General features: G+C 34.2%; 1 protein-coding gene across 4 annotated transcripts; it reads right to left on the reverse strand.

Moving 5' to 3' along the window:
• Nucleotides 1-298: 298 nt before the first annotated feature.
• LOC109181935 (BEL1-like homeodomain protein 1) lies at nt 299-4,482 on the reverse strand. 4 transcript variants are annotated; one of them, XM_019331910.1, is made up of 6 exons: nt 4,241-4,482; nt 3,951-4,005; nt 2,350-3,250; nt 1,660-2,036; nt 1,506-1,566; nt 299-1,429 (listed from the first exon to the last, which is right to left on the reverse strand). In XM_019331910.1, the coding sequence occupies exons 3-6, from the start codon at nt 3,196-3,198 to the stop codon at nt 644-646; spliced, it is 2,073 nt and encodes a 690-aa protein (XP_019187455.1). In that variant the 5' UTR covers nt 3,199-3,250; nt 3,951-4,005; nt 4,241-4,482; the 3' UTR covers nt 299-643. The 4 variants fall into 4 exon arrangements, with proteins under 4 accessions (XP_019187455.1, XP_019187457.1, XP_019187456.1 ...); XM_019331912.1 differs by having other exon boundaries at nt 2,350-3,260; XM_019331911.1 differs by having other exon boundaries at nt 3,951-4,008.
• Between the last annotated feature and the right edge of the window lie 11,802 nt (nt 4,483-16,284).

Raw genomic sequence — 16,284 nt, forward strand, 5'->3', positions numbered from 1 at the left:
ATAAGCTTTTCTTCTTCCACCTTTGTGGTCCTGAGGAAATGAATGGCAATTGGGATACCACACCACAAAAAAGCTAAAACAAAGAGTTTTGATGGAAGAAGCAACAGCTAGCCTTTAAACACAAAGTTTTCAACAACATCATCATCATTCCCATGTTGCTTTTATCCACAAGCAAATGCCATATAAGGTTCCCCTTTCCTTTTCAGCTGATCAATCACCATCTAACCAAGAAAAATTATTCCATGATCTCTAATGTTTTCCAAGGTTGTGAATAATGTTTCATATATAGTCCCGACGGTTCGACTAAAGAGGCTTTATTAGAAAAAAGAACATTATTTTCTATACCACCCCAATATAACTAGTTTTTTTCCACATCCAATATAACAATCCAACTATACTATCTGCAAGACTGCAACCAAAAGAGAAAAACAAAAATTAATATACAATCCTCAACCATATATTGTCTAAAAACCTAAATTAACTATCTATAAGAACTCTAGTGGTTCTTCTTCTTCTTCTTCTTCTTTGATCTTCTGCAAAGTATAGAGACCTGTGCTAAATGTAAAGCCTTTTGACTCTTTACACTAACATGAAGAATCCCCCCTCCTTTCCTAGGGAACAGAAGATAATGATGAGAGTGTTCTCAGGCTACAAAGTCTGGCAACAATGTTGCAGCAAACCTCTTCCGGTTCTGGAGGTTGAAGCTCTCGTAAACGCTGGTTGGATGGGCGGATGTGGGAGTGGTCATGCCACCAAACTCGTTGGCTTCTCCCATTTCGACTCCTCTCCCCATATGGATGTCTTGGGTGGGGAGGAAGGCGTGGTGTGTGGCTGACATTGGGAGGTTTTCGGAGGGGGGAAGGCCGAGTGTGAGGGAGACTGCATTGCCAGAATACGGTGCAGCAGGGATTCCAGGGAACTGCTCGGTGCTAAACCCCCCGATTGGGTACGATCCAAACCCTCCCATGAAGTTGGTTGAGCCTCCCAGTAATGTGAACCCTTCTCTATTCTGCCTATCATTCATGAACTTCATGGAGCCTTGTTCATCTGCAGGCTTTGCATCGATACTTATGGAGGGAACGCTGCTCGGGGAATGCAGCATATCTGCACTCCTCGGCTTCTTTGGGCTGCCCTGAGTGATGCTCTCCATTTCTGATGGTCCAATGAGATTGAACCCTCCAGGTTGGTTCCTAATGGTTATCCCAGTAGGAGAAGTGGACTGGTTTTGGGCAAAACTCATATTTTCTTGATGATCTGAGCCCCCAGGACTTTTGTCCTGGTGGTGAGAAACCGAATCTTCATTTGGTTCACCTTTGCCTGTTTTGTTCTCTGATCCATTCTGTTCTTGCTCCTTGATCTCCTCCAGATACATCTCCTCCACCATCGGCTTCCATAGGCGAACTCGAGCATTGATGAACCAGTTAGACACCTGAACCAAATACAGTAATCTAAGAATAATATTGTTTACATATTTATCTAATTACCATATTCTAATAGTCACTAACCTGGTTCCTAGTAAGGCCTGTCTGCTTTGCCAGCATGATCTTGTCTGAATCCTTGGGGTAACTGAACAGAAATTCGGGCAAAACAATGTTATTATTACAACAACTAAGCTAAGCCACAATTATCGAAACGAAAAATGGTGATTTGAGTGCTTACGGGTGAAGGAAATGCTCGAACAGCCAGGCACGAAGCACAGAAACAGATCGCTCTGGCAATCCTCTCTGGGGTCTCCAAGCATTGTGCTGGATCATTCCCAACTGCTGCAAAGCCCTCTGCTGTCTGAGCTGATTATCCACAAATTTCAGCCTCGACGAGCCCTCGATCTTCCCTCCCAACCCATCTTCCTCCCCCAAACTCTTGCTGGCAGCGCGAATTTGCCCCAAGATTGCATCTTTCAGGCACCTGAACTGCTTCGAGATCGTCTGCAATGCCAGAGCTGTGTAGGTCTTGGCTGAACCAATCCCTGCAGCCTGCTCAAACCATGATATCACTATCTGCATCTGGTGATGGTACTGTCTGTACCTCTGCTCCACCTGAAAATTCCAAGATTCCACCCATTTTAGCAGATTAGATAGTGAAAGGTGCAGGGGATTCTGTTATTAGAAGCAGTTTTCTGCAGATTTTTGAAAAGAACACTTTTTTTTTGGCAGAAATTTTGCAGCTTTTACTGATGTAGACCTGTCTTTCCCTCCCGAGTTCTTGGGGAGGATTATATGCATCCATGTATTGTCAGAGCCAAAGTTATGAACTTTATATTAAAATTGGGAAGAAATTCTTAGGAAAAAAAAAAAATCATGGAGAATTGTATAAGCAGATAGGGAAATTAAAGATAGATTAAAAGCATACCTCATCAAGCATGTTAACAAGTTTTGCTTTCTTCATTTGAATTTCCTGTCTTTCTGCGGTGGTGAGCTCGGTGGCGCGTTTGCCACTGCTCTCACCTCCGGTTTGTCCGTCGCCGGCGCCGGAGGAGTCTCCGGGGTTCTTGGCCGGACAATTAGCCTCTTTTGATGATTCAGTAGGAGCCTTTACTCCCTTGCCAACATTAACAACCTCTTCAAGAAGTTCTTGCGCCGCCTTCAAGTACTTGGAGCTCAACAGTACACTTTGGACGCCATTCACGCCGTTGGAAACGCCGGACGCCGACGACGGCGATCCCCCGGAAACCCTCACCTCATCGCCGGCGGTCGGTGATATGGCCGTAACCAGCTGCTGTGACCCCACCTCACGCTCCAGCCGGAAATTCCCAAACCCCGGTTGCTGCGAGGACAGGCTGAGGGACAGCCCCTGCTGGGCGCGTGTCACGTCACGCGCCGCCGCGAGCTCCATCGGCGGCGCATACAGGTTATACTGCGGCCTACCCAGGAACCCATGGAGCGCAGTGATGTCATGCTGAGAGTGCGCCGCGGCGGCGGACGCGTGGACCTCCTGAGTCGACGGAGGCGCGGAGGCGGTGGTGGCGAGGGGTATGCCGACATACTGCTGCTGCGACTGCGACGGCGGCGCGTGCGCGAAGCTTATCGAGCTCCCTGGCCCGTTGGAGTTGAGGAAGATGAAGTTGCTCCCCGGCGGCGCCTGCCCCTGCTGCGGTGCGTCGGAAAATCCGACGTACCCGGCCGGGTTCATGAGTATAAGCGTCTGCAAGCCGTCACCTCCTGCCTGGATTTCAGAATTCCCATGAAAGTACGTAGCCATCTCTGTCTGTCTCTTTCCCTTTCAGTAATTGACTAAAATGTATCTTTTTCCCCTATATAAAACTCATGACAACACACTACGTTAGCGCCCATCTTCCATAAAACAATCCCACAAAACACACAAAACCAAACCTCAATTAACCTCGATCTACCCGAACCATAAATCCCATGCATATACATCATGTTTATATTATACACACACACACACATACACACAATCAATCATATATTTATGTGGTTACCTGCTACTGATGATGATGATGATGATGAGAGGGGAAGAAGGTAGGGTGAGGGTAGAGATGAGATTCAACTCATTTTGGTTGGTGAAGTGAGACTAATAAGTGGTTAAAAACGGAACAGTTTACTCAATACACACTCTCGAATAGGGCTCAGAAACAGTTCTGGGTATTGACTTGTGAAAAGAGATGATATTACATATTACTAGTCTTCTTCTTATAGAGAAAGCCCTTGAAAATTCAAAGCCCAGAACCAACCAACCAACCAATCATTAACATGAAAATTATATTCAATTCCCTAAAAACCCACTTTTATCATCATCTTCTTCTTCTTCTTCACCCTCATCATCTTCCTATATATCCTCTATAGAGTACACAGATCAGATCAAGAATCTCCATGCATGAACTACTACCCAGAAACCTATATGCCTGGGTTCGTTAAAGATCACACAGAATGACAGAAAACATGTGGATATGGCCTATGGGTGTATATATATATGCAGAATTGTGTATGTACCTGTTGCTGGAGCGATGGAAATCTGGGGAGGGTGCACGTGGAGTCTCATCATCATCTGCTAAGAAAATCGAAGAAGAAGAATTCTTGTTAACAGTGACACGAAGAAAACCAGACAGATTTGAGAGAAAGAAGGATGGGGAGATTTCTTGACTCAATTCTCTCTCTCTCTCTCTCTCTATATATATATATATTCATAAAGAAAACAATGGACAGACACTAAGACAGCAACTCAACTCATTCAAACATCTTAATTTTCTGGAAAGATGGAGATCGAGGGAGAGTGAACATACCCCATGTCTGTCGCATGAAGCAAGATAGATGGATCTGTGTATCTATTTCTCTCTCTCTCTATCTCTCTCTATTATATATATGTGTGTGGATGAGTACAAGCAATATACTAATACTGGTCTCAATCAATTTCCCTCTGCAACACACTCTTTCAGTCTTTCTCTTCCTGTTGATAAGGCTAGAAGAAAAGGGAAAGAAGCTAAGACATATAAGAGTGAGATGGGGCTAAAAAGTTAAAAGCAAAAGATACCCATCTTTTTATTCACCCTATTTATCCACTCATTTCTAAGAATGTTGAGATAAACCAGAACAAGAATAGGAAATAGTGGTAAAAAAATAAAAATGACAAGATTTACATGGTTCGATAATGTAATTACATCTTTAAGAATGAAACTATTCTTTTATTAATTATAACTGTAAAACAATTTGCATATACTACACACACCCAAAAAAAAGGTAAATTTTTTTTAATTTTCTTGAAATGTATGTATATATATGGGTGTGAAATGTGATGAGTTCATGTCAGACTCATGTAAGCTTTTTGGAGTGATGGAAGTACTTGCTGCAAACTGAAACTGATCAAAGAAGCCAACTTTTTTCTTCTTTTCTTCTTCCTTTTCTTTTTTTTTTTTTAAAAAAAAAAAAAAAATTTATGCTATTGATGATTTGACTCTCCTTTTCAAATCATTTGGTGCAGCCAACAAGAGGAACCTCCTAGTTGAAAGATGAACTTACAAACCAACTTTCCAGAGAGAGAAATAAATATGTAGATGTGTGTGTTTTGTGTGTTATGCAACCGTAAAGTCGAACTTTCGATTCTTATAAAAAGTGTACCATATTAAAGAGTTTTGAGTCAAATATTTTCTGAATAAAAGTCAAATATGCAGACGCTACTTATATAAAATTGAGCTTAATTTTACTGTAATAAAGATACCAAATTCAGTATGCTAAAATGAAACCTTTGAATCCATCATTAAAGTTTGTCAGAAGATCCAAATATTTGAAAAAAAAGTTTAAAAATGAAGAAAAGAATATAATTAGATGATTTTGATTTTTTTTTTAAAAGGTATAGCTAGCTAGGGGGAGAGGGTAAAAATTAAAGTTGATAGTCCAAGGAGTAGCACTGAGAGGGACCCTCATTGATAATTATTGATATCTCTTTTGTCTTTTTTCTTTAATTTTATTTTCATAATTTTTCTTTTTGGTATTCCACTTTTTTGTATTTTTTGTGGTGTTGGATGGAAGAGTTTGAAGATAAAGAGATTAACGTGCTAAGGAACACAGGGCCAACCACCAAAACACTTAATGACCCCCCCAAAAAAAAGTCATAATATCATCTCAATTTCTTTTTTGTAAAGAAAACTTTTTTTTTTTTTTTTGGTTAGTTCAACTAAAATTCTATAAATATAAATGTTAAGATATATATATAAATTTATTATTGATAACAATAAATAAATAAACAATAAAGAAGCGACGAGCAACTGTTCACTATTTTTGATACATTGGTGAATAAGATAATTATCGCTTAGTTAATTAATTGTAGAAATTAAGTATATTCTTGGAAGCATATCGGTGATATCGCAATGCATATATGCATTAAACAATTAGGTTGTTCGCTTTCACATCCTTTTGATGTCTTTGGAATACAAAAAAATAGTAGTATTTAACATGCCATTAAAAATTGCCTCTAGATTTGTATATATGCAATTTAATGGCCAAATAATTTGTTGGAAATTTTAAAAGAGAAATTTTATTTATTTATTTGTTTATTATATTTAATAATTTAATTGAGTGTCGTTCTCTGATGATATCAATATCATTGGCGGCATTTAATTTTCTAAGATAAATCCTTTATACTGCCTAAGATTATCCCTTAAAGCACTACAATCGCCAGGTTACTATATTTTATTAGTACGTACTATTTTTACGAGATTCTTTAAAAATATATATATTTTTTAAATCTGCTATAACTTAGCAAAAAGTTGGAGCTATAGAACATATTGACCCTACTATTTGGTAAAATAATTAACTTATCAGTCAATTTTATCTTATTTGATCACTATTAATTGTTTGATTTGGTTAAATATAAGTGTTTGGTTAATTAGCTTTGTGTAACTTCAAAATACTAAAATTAAAAAAGTCGCTCAAAGTAACTTTTTCAATTAACTTTTTGAGAAAAGAAATTATACTAAATAGCTATCATCTAACAGTTAATTTACCAAAATCTTACTACAATCAGCTAATGTTATCAACTAGTTATACTCTCTAATTAACTCAATCAGCTAGCAGGTAACAGCCATTACCAAACATGGCGATTATATATATGAATGATCAAATAAGAATGGGGTTCTCCTATAAAAAGTGTAAACGAATCTCACTCGTCCATCTAGATTCATTAATGGTAGAAGATTTTAGTAAAAATAAAATTTTGGGTCAATTTTATAAATGTTACAAAATTTTAAATTTACAATATTTATAAAAATGACTCGTCTTTCTTCTTCTTATTTTTCAACAACCCTCAATCGTTGATCTCTACTCATCTACCAGATAGATGAATGAGACATGAAGCCAAACACTATCTTACTATAGAAACTTGCACATAAGTCCTTGTAATGAACAACTAGTCTTACAATGAAACTAACTAGTCAACGACTGAATTGGGAGTAAATACCTCAAATACCTAGTACAAATAAAATGAGAAATAAAACTATTTTATATGTAAACAATAGCAAACCCTTCAAACATCAATCTTAATCCAAATTTCATGGGAGAGCTGCAAAAGAAGAATGATGTGCACATCACACCTTATACAACAACTAGTCTGAATCAAGTTGTTACGTTATTGGGTGCAATGCAAAAGGTGTATCTATTGCCAAATATTATTTTTTTTCTTTTATAAAGTTGGAAGTACATTATGAGGATTTTACATTTGTTTAGTTTTGGTAGGCAAGCTAAGTAGAAACCTCATCAAAACATGAAGGGTACAATCACTGAAGCGCACATATATAATATTAATTCTTTAACAAAATGACAACATCAAGTGCTTATGATTACGTTAAAATTTATAGTAGCTATCAAGCGTTTATATAGTAGTCAAGGTATAACTTTATTCCCTTATATATGTATAGCAGCTATTACCACATTTTGATGGTAGAATGTTAGATTCGATCTTTCAAACCTCTGCCCAACAAAAAAAAAAAAAATCTATTCACTTTATATCTATTAAAAATCTGTAGGTAAATAAGTAGAATCTGTAAATATTTTCTTGTAGTTTGTATTAAAAAGAGCCTTCTTTGATTTATAGAGAGTGGAATTTCTTTCATTTACGGGGATTCCACCAACTACTACTTGAATGTGCACTCTGGGTGAACCCACATTTTGACCTTAGTCGGTAAAGGTTAACTACAATAAGGTAAACCAGCCCAGATAGCTCATAGCTGAGCAGCTCAAATCGATAAGACTAATGACAACTACCACGAAAAATCAAACTTGAAAACCTTGTAGATAGTTATTAAGTCAATTGCCTTATCAATTTGACTGAGGTAGGTAGGTTGTCCCGAGACTAGACTTTCTTAAACTATAATATAGTGATGTATGTTAGCACCTAAAATAAAAGTTGAAACTTTAATTTGGATCACATAGTACCATATAACTTTACATTGTAAAGATGTTTGTTTAAGGCACTCCTTTAGGCTTTAACATAGTGATGTTTTCCATCTTTCAACCATACTCATATTTTTTGTTCGTACTAAGCTATATAGAGAAATCTTAGGGTTACTTGGCATAGATGACATGCATACCTATCCATGGAGCTGTCATATCAAATATAATATAATGTTAGTGCAAATTTGGTACATCTACTTTATGGATACCATTTTTTATTATTAGAAGAAAACAATGTACTGGAGTATTTAATTTCCTCTAAATACTTTAATATCATATTATAGTAATTAGCTAGTTGTCCTTTGATTTACTAGAAATTAAAGTTCGCAATTACTATTTAAAACTTCAAAGTACGCTTTAAGTAAAGATTGTTGTGTAGCCCTAACCGATAACGAAGCATAAGGAGATAAATTGTACTAAATTATTCATAGCTAACAGCTGGCTCAAGCTAAGAAGGTTAATATATATAATTGATGGACGGGGAAACAAATTCATATTATAGTAGTACAGTATAGCTAGCTGTACTACATATGCAAACCTTAATTTGTTACATTTTATAAGTAGGGCAAGAAGTGCATGCATACAACATAGTAGTGAGAATGTTGTGTGTGACATTGAAGTAAAATTAATTAAATATCCATTTAAGTATTTTTCATTAACTAGTAAAAATTTCATCATCAGCAAAAATGACTAATTTTCCATTATAATAATAATAATTATTATTATCATTATTAAATATTATATAATAGCATGTAGCAATCTATTTATTACAAATAGACCAAAGAGGATGGAGTTGCGAGTATGTAGCAATGACATGTGAGAAGACTAAGGCAGTATATATTATATATATCATCACCAGAACAGATATAAATAACAAAAGACGTCTGACATCCTTGTACATGTCCGTACAGGATGTCTCTTTAGTGGTATGGATTAGGTTATTTTCAAAGATGTGATCACATTATATGTGTATGTATATATATGGTTCACATCATGTCCAAGGCGCCCCAAATCTTTATGCCTCTCTTATAGAATATTCTCTGCCCTTCAAATTAAGAATTATTGGTTAGTTGCTTCTTCTTCCCGGCCACCCTCTGCATGCACAACTAAATTAATATTATACATTAAGGGCGATTCCACCCAAATTGATCGATTAGACTATTGACTTGATAATTATAAAGTTACAAATTTGACTCCTAGTACACAAACTGTTTATTGACTTTCTTAGTTTGAGCAAAAAAAAAATCAGTTAACAGTATATTTAACCCTTTTTAGAAGTAAATTTAAGGATCCATCACCACTTATTTTGGAAGATCAGATGAGTAGATGAGGTAAATTAATCGAGATGCCTCAACTAATTTAATTACTTGTCTCCAAATTCTTATCATGTACTCTGTAACACGATTAATAAAAAATTTATGAACTTATTTTGAATTAAATTATTAGTTAAATTGTATTTGAGAGGCATGAATTACAAGAAATAATTAGAGAACAAAGAGTGAATACCCAAGTTGGAAGCACTTAAAAAATGGAAAGATGCATGATATGATGTAGATAAGGAATGGAAGTGATGGGTCCCAGTTACGTGTCGTTACCCGTTTAGTTGGTAAACCATCCTTGAATTCGTCGACGAAGCTTGTCACTAAAAGCTCCCATCCTATTCATCTCTTCATTTCTTTGATTATTACCTACACGAATTCCCACACTTTTTTTTTTTTTTCATTTTAATCTTATTTTTCTAAAAATGTTGAATCGTAAATCTCAAATACTTTATCAGTCCAACAAAGTATTTAGTAGGGTGTAAATCACAGTAACAAATAAAGTTAAGTGTTAGGGTGCACAAAAAATTTGTCAAATTGTGGCCATAATTCCTGCACTGTCGCTGCTAATGTTAGAAACTTAGTCTTTTCTCTCAAATACTGCACATACTATATCATAAGCTAATCATTTTTACATATAACATTCGATATTCACACCACTATAAAATTAGTTCGATTTTAATTTATATCAAATTTAAAAAGTTTAATTTTAATTGAAAAGTATTAAGGTTGAGCTTCTTTTTTTTTTTTTTTCATTTATAATACATCTATACAAGAGTCATTATGATCTTATAGTTATATTATTAGCCTATAAATCTACGATGCTCAATTGTTTTTTTATTTTAAATCATAGCATACGTCATCCTTTTTTAAAAACACAAAAATAAAATAAAATCAATTGATTTAGTACACGATTTTGATATCCATCTAATCTAACTTAATAAATAAATATATGAATGCAATAATTGTATTCCCTATCTAATTTTATTGTACGTGTTGCATACATATAAGAAAACAATAACATGCCCGCATGGGTAGCTCAATTGGTCGTAGAGGTGAAACTTTGGAAGAATGATCAGGGATTGAGTCTTACCAGCGGCAATGTGGGAGCAACCTCTCAAAGTGAGAGGGACTTCCTGTGCGCAGTAAGCACCGGTCTAGCCTCTATGGTTCATGTTCAGTTGAGTCGGAAATATCTGATTCTTGAAGGTTCGGGTCTCGGGTCTCTGCCTATATAAGGGTCTTTACTCTTCGGCACTTGCAATCAATTACACAATTCCTCATTCTTCTGGACTACTCTGCTCCTTTTATCAATAACAAAGGCTCCTTTTGAACCAATTCTTAAGTTCTTATAATTTTTCTCTTCTCATCTTCACTTATTAGTTCATAATCATCTTTCATATTCATATCATATAGATCGAATGGATTTGTTCTATCAATAGCAAATAGTTAGTTTGTTTTGTGGTTTCCTCCTCCCTCAGATCCATAATAATAATAAAAATAATTATAGTGATATATTGTAACTACTTGCAGCTAAAAATATCGAAGCAACAAAATAATATATGAAACCGATTTTGTCGTTATAATTATTTGTTTACATTAAAAAGTGATACAAATCCAAATTATTCTGACCCGTAGGTGTCGGCATATAAATCAAACGAAATTATTATTTATTTGAAAATTTCTATTTGTATTAAATATTTCATTAAATGTATATATAGGTTGCCACAACTCTACTATTTATTTATTTGTAAATTGACAATACTACAATTCATTAATTAGATAATATTATATTCTATCAAATTTATAAAATAATAAAAAAAAAGTTTGGTACAATAATTACTTGTACGTATAGTAGGATATCCTATTAATTAATACACTCTTTTCTTACAATTAAATTGCTCCATATATTTTATTTTCGTATGCTTACGTAACAACCAACATCCATGCCTAAATCCAATAGCTTCTTCCATTCACGATTCATCTACATATTTGTGTAAGAATGAAGGTTGACTATTGAATGCGTGTTTCATGTTAAAAAGTTTTAGTTTAGACTTTCTTCGAGATAATTAAGAATCAAACTCTACGAACACAAATCAGTCAAATCCAAGATAGTCACACAATAATAAGATACCATATATATGTCGTATAAACAAAAAAATTATACTTTTATCTCTTGTAATTTGTGTTTTAAGGAAAAATGGAAGTTGGCTTTACAAAGAGAGATGATTTTGTTTTCACAAAGGGGTCCATGTCTTTATTAGCCACAACAAGAATTTGGTTCCTTTTCTCTGTTGTGTGATTCTTCTGCTTTGCTAGAAACCCATCTAAATACGCAACACTTAACTACACTTATTAGTGGGGGTTGCCCCCTCCCCCTCATAGAATAAATCATCAACCCCACCAAAAAGCCATTAATAATGAAACTACATTACTCATCACCTCAATGTCTAAACGTGGACTCCCACCACCATTACTTTCTCGACTGATATTTTGCTGCACTACTACGCTCTTATACCCATCCAAACTCACGTGAACACAAACTTAAAGTCTTTTAGGAACGCTTTTATATGTATATTGTTACACGCGCTGAAATGGGTATAATAGCTATAGAAATTAATATTTGTGAGTAAAAATGTTTGGATTATTGGCTTGGTAGCCTAATAATTGAAATACTTTTTTCATCATATGAGCTAGCCCTCCATTTGGCCAAGAGGACATGGGGAAGTTGTCATGGACCAGTGGACCACTTTGGGCAATGCATATATATACATAGTACATATATCATGTGACCTAGCCATCAACTGTGGTTTTGTGGGATCCAAGTAAGTGCCTTTCAAAATAGTAAACTTGATTTGACTGTAAAAATCACATGCCCAATTTTCTGCATGAGGGGGAAAATAAAATAAATTAAATAATAATATTTTTTTAAAAATTGTAATAATAATATATTTATACAATAGTTGCATGAGACATTCTCTATTGATTTTATATGTGATGGTACTCTAGGGGTGAAATCAAAGGGTAACTTCTTGACTACATCCCAAGATTTGGTGTTTATTTAGCAGTGTCACCATCATATCAGTGTTACTGATACTTCTGCTGATGATTTGAAACAAAAAGGTGGCATACACTCTGAAACTGCAGGTCATATAACATGCAAATACAAACATTGGAAAATCTTTTTGTTTCTTCAAGATTTGGTTACATTTGCCCGGAAAGTAGTAGTCAAGGAGTAGAACACAACCTTAAATCTCCAGGTCAGCTGTCTCACCTAAAAGATGTGTCTACAAATCGCTATAATAATCCAATTAGGGGATTAGTCGCGTCCGACAGTAAAAATTTTGGGTATACTTAAAAAAATCACGAGTTCAATTACTGTCATTTGTCAACGCCTTATTGATCAAACATGTCACACACTTGCACAGTCATATATATATCTAGTCTTTAATTTCACAAGTCAAATATGTAAGTAAAATAAAATTTGTTTCAAAAAAAAAAAAAAAGTAGAAATAAAAGCTGGCATTATATTCTGGCAAGCTATATCTAAGGTTGGGTTCATAACTTTTAAGAAATAAAAAAGTTTATTTGGTTGGAGCACAAAAGTGGCAAGTCTTTAAATGATCAGTTTGTTAAACGAAACGACTTTTTATTTTTATTTTATTAAATGTAAATAATTATTAAGAAATTATTATTTTTTTGAATGCATTATTATTATTATTATTATTATTATTATTATTATTATTATTATTATTATTATTATTATTATTATTATTATTATTATTATTATTATTATTATTATTATTATTATTATCAATATTTTCTGGTGCCAACATGCAACCAGATGTTATAATTGTAGATTAAAAAAAAAACCATAAATCATTAAATAAATTGGTCATTAAAGTTTAGACGTTAAGTAGAGTTTTTAATAGTTTTGTAGACAATCATTCAGATTCACTTAATACAAATACTATTATATACTGATGTTTTACTACGTTGCTATAAATATTATAACATGTATCACACGGGCATTGGTTCCATTATATTTATATTAAAAAAATATATTTAAAACACCATACACAATACACAATATTTATAAACTAAAAATATTTACAATATCTCGGTCAAGTCTATTGCATACAATTTTTCTTAATACTATTTATTCCTTTCTCTGTGCTTTGAGAGCTATTATACGGAAACATAATTTACTCATGTCAATACATACATTTAAATAGTGATTTTAGATTTCTTTCATCATTATATATATATATATATATATATATATATATATATATATATATATATTAACCACTCAAGATGTTTGGAAAAAAAATTGAAATTTCACCACTTGTGTTAAGTCTTGATAAAGAATTCATTCATGCATATACATAACGACTAATGCAAAGCTGACGATAACTTGTTTTGATGGCAGTAGATGGAGACCCTTTTTAAGATTACAGGTTCAATTCTTATAAATGTTACGTAGTATCTAATCTAAAAAAATTATATACAAATTAATATAGATAAGGTTTTAATTAATCAAGAAAAAAATATGTTGATTTGCAATTATTTTGAGTAACCGTTTATATGTTGTATTTATTTTCTTGTAAACTTATAAATGTATTTCAAATTTTTTTCACAAATACACCATTAGTATAACTCCACGATGAAGTCCATCGGACCCGCCACTGGGAACGCGTCCAGTCCACGTGCCACCCAACGCATTTCTTATAGACTTTCCCACCCCCTCCTTTTTAAAAAATTTCAAATTTAGTTTTTAACTTCTTTCGCATCGGTCCCAAAGAAAATTAAAAATCCCGGGCCCCACGTCCACTGTACACGCGTCAACCATTCAGCTCCCTTAATACATCCACGGATGCGAAGATTCGCCGGCCTAATCCCTGGACCCACCAGTCCAATCAACCCTTTTTGTAATTTTGTAAAAGCAAAATTAATTTAAAAAAAAAAATATTTTAATCTAATTTTTCAAATTTCATTACTAAAGAAAAACTTCTTTAAAAAAAAAAAAACTTTATTTTTCTTTAATGGAAGAGCCGCGTGTGAGGGGTTTTATACGTGGGTCCCACATGCGTTCTGGAGTCAAGAAAGCAGCCAATGAGAGGCGAGCCGTGTTGATCGGTAACTTCCTTTTTCTCCTTTTCTTCCCATTCCATATCTCATCCTCGCGCGTCGCTGTCTTTGGACACGCGTCGCCCAATCGAGCCGTAGCTGGTGGACCGTCGGATTTGTGTTACGTTGGCGACACGTCACCCTGCTCGTCATTTTCTCAGAATGACGATTTCCTCCCTGTACAATTGCCCTTTTTCAAAATTATTTTATTTATTTGAAATGATGTTTCATTAAATTTACTTTTTTAAAATAAAATAAAATAATGAAATACATTAGCATGCAAAAACATGTCCTTGGCGGATATAGTGTGAAATGTATCCCCACTTTCCCGACATAAAATTCAAATTCTTTGAAATTTTTGTATTAATAATAAATATAAGTTTAGTATATAGTACTCCGTAATAGTAATAAAGACGGAATTTGAATTTTTGTATTAATAATAAATATAAGTTTACTATATAGTACTCCGTAATAGTAATAAAGACGAAATAAAAAACTTTAAACAATGCCATTTGCATTTTCCCTCTCCTTATTACATAATAAAATTGTCTAGAACTTTTGGTTTGATATTTGATTTTGAACTTGAAGATAAGTTTTGAAAAAATTGAGTTTGATAATAGTTCAGTGTTAATATTGATTCAAGAGTTAATACCCAAAATGGTCCCTCGACTATGTCATAATTACTAATTTGGTCCTCAACTACCATTCTTACCCAATTAAGTCCTCAACTATGTAACTTTTACTCAATTAAGTCCTCAACTATACAATTCTTATCCAATTTAGTCCTCAACTATACAATTCTTACCCAATTTAGTCCTCTGTATTAATTTGACTGTTTGTTGACTGTCAAAAGTCGGGATAAAATTATAATTTTACAAGATTTCTCCTTCCTCTCCATTTAGCAACGCCAAACCATGCAACAATACACTCCGATCAGATTTCGATCGTCAAAAAATCGTTAAAAATCAAATTCATGGGCTATCCGATGCATAACCACTACTTCAATACTGACAGGTTTAGAACCCAACCGGAGCTTATTGCTACATGGTTTGGCGCTGCTAGATGAGGAGGAAGGAGAAAACTTGTAAAATTACAACTTTATTTCAACTTTTGACAGTCAACAAACAGTCAAATTGACAAAGGACTAAATTGGGTAAAAATTGTATAGTTGAGGACTTAATTGGGTAAGAATGATAGTCGAGGACCAAATTGGTAATTACGACATAGTCGAGGGACTATTTTGGGTATTAACTCTTGATTCAATAAAGTTTCTTCAGACTAATTTTAAGGTTTAATTTGCACCCTTTGTCCTTTCAAAAAAAAAAAAATTGCACCCTTTGTGCGCAAGAGATGCTCTAAACTATACAATTCAAACTGCCTCACATTTCAAAGTGGGACAAACCGACAAAAGTTTCTTCAAAGTCATTTCCACCCTCATTTTTCAACTCATATCAAATTGCTCTACTTTCAGATTCAATTTCTCATTTACCCATTATCCGTTTTGATGAGCGTACAATATACAGATCACTTTGTCTAATTTCGAATAAATTGAATCTATTTTTACCCGACCCAAATCGAGAATGGAACCCCACTGATATTTGTACTCAAAATAGTCACCTACAATGCCATTAGCTATTTTTACAACCGTATGTATTAGATATCCCTTGCTTAATGGGATTACATGCATGTGTTTGAGTCTTATCTAAAGGAATCCTCTCATCTTCATCGTACCCTAGCTAGCAGGAGTGCATGGTTTGGCCGCGATTTATATAAGTGATATTTTAAGTTTATTGTTTCTATTTTAACTAAAATAATAAAAAATTTATATTGCTAAGCCAGTACAAAGTGATCCGCCAATTGACTTTAATAGTTTGATGGTTGATGTTCCTAGTTCTATTAATACAATGCAAGTAGTTGTATGGAGTATAAGATGC

The sequence above is a fragment of the Ipomoea nil genome, unplaced genomic scaffold (assembly GCF_001879475.1).
Source record: "Ipomoea nil cultivar Tokyo-kokei standard unplaced genomic scaffold, Asagao_1.1 scaffold1043, whole genome shotgun sequence".
Lineage (NCBI taxonomy): Eukaryota > Viridiplantae > Streptophyta > Magnoliopsida > Solanales > Convolvulaceae > Ipomoea > Ipomoea nil.

Coding starts and splice junctions, on each gene's coding strand:
- LOC109181935 (XM_019331910.1), bottom strand. CDS start 3,198: ATGGCTACGTACTTTCATGGGAATTCTGAAATCCAGGCAGGAGGTGAC. Junction 1,567..1,659: donor TTCGAGCATTTCCTTCACCC/GTAAGCACTCAA, acceptor ATTTCTGTTCAG/TTACCCCAAGGATTCAGACA. Junction 1,430..1,505: donor CAGGCCTTACTAGGAACCAG/GTTAGTGACTAT, acceptor TATTTGGTTCAG/GTGTCTAACTGGTTCATCAA.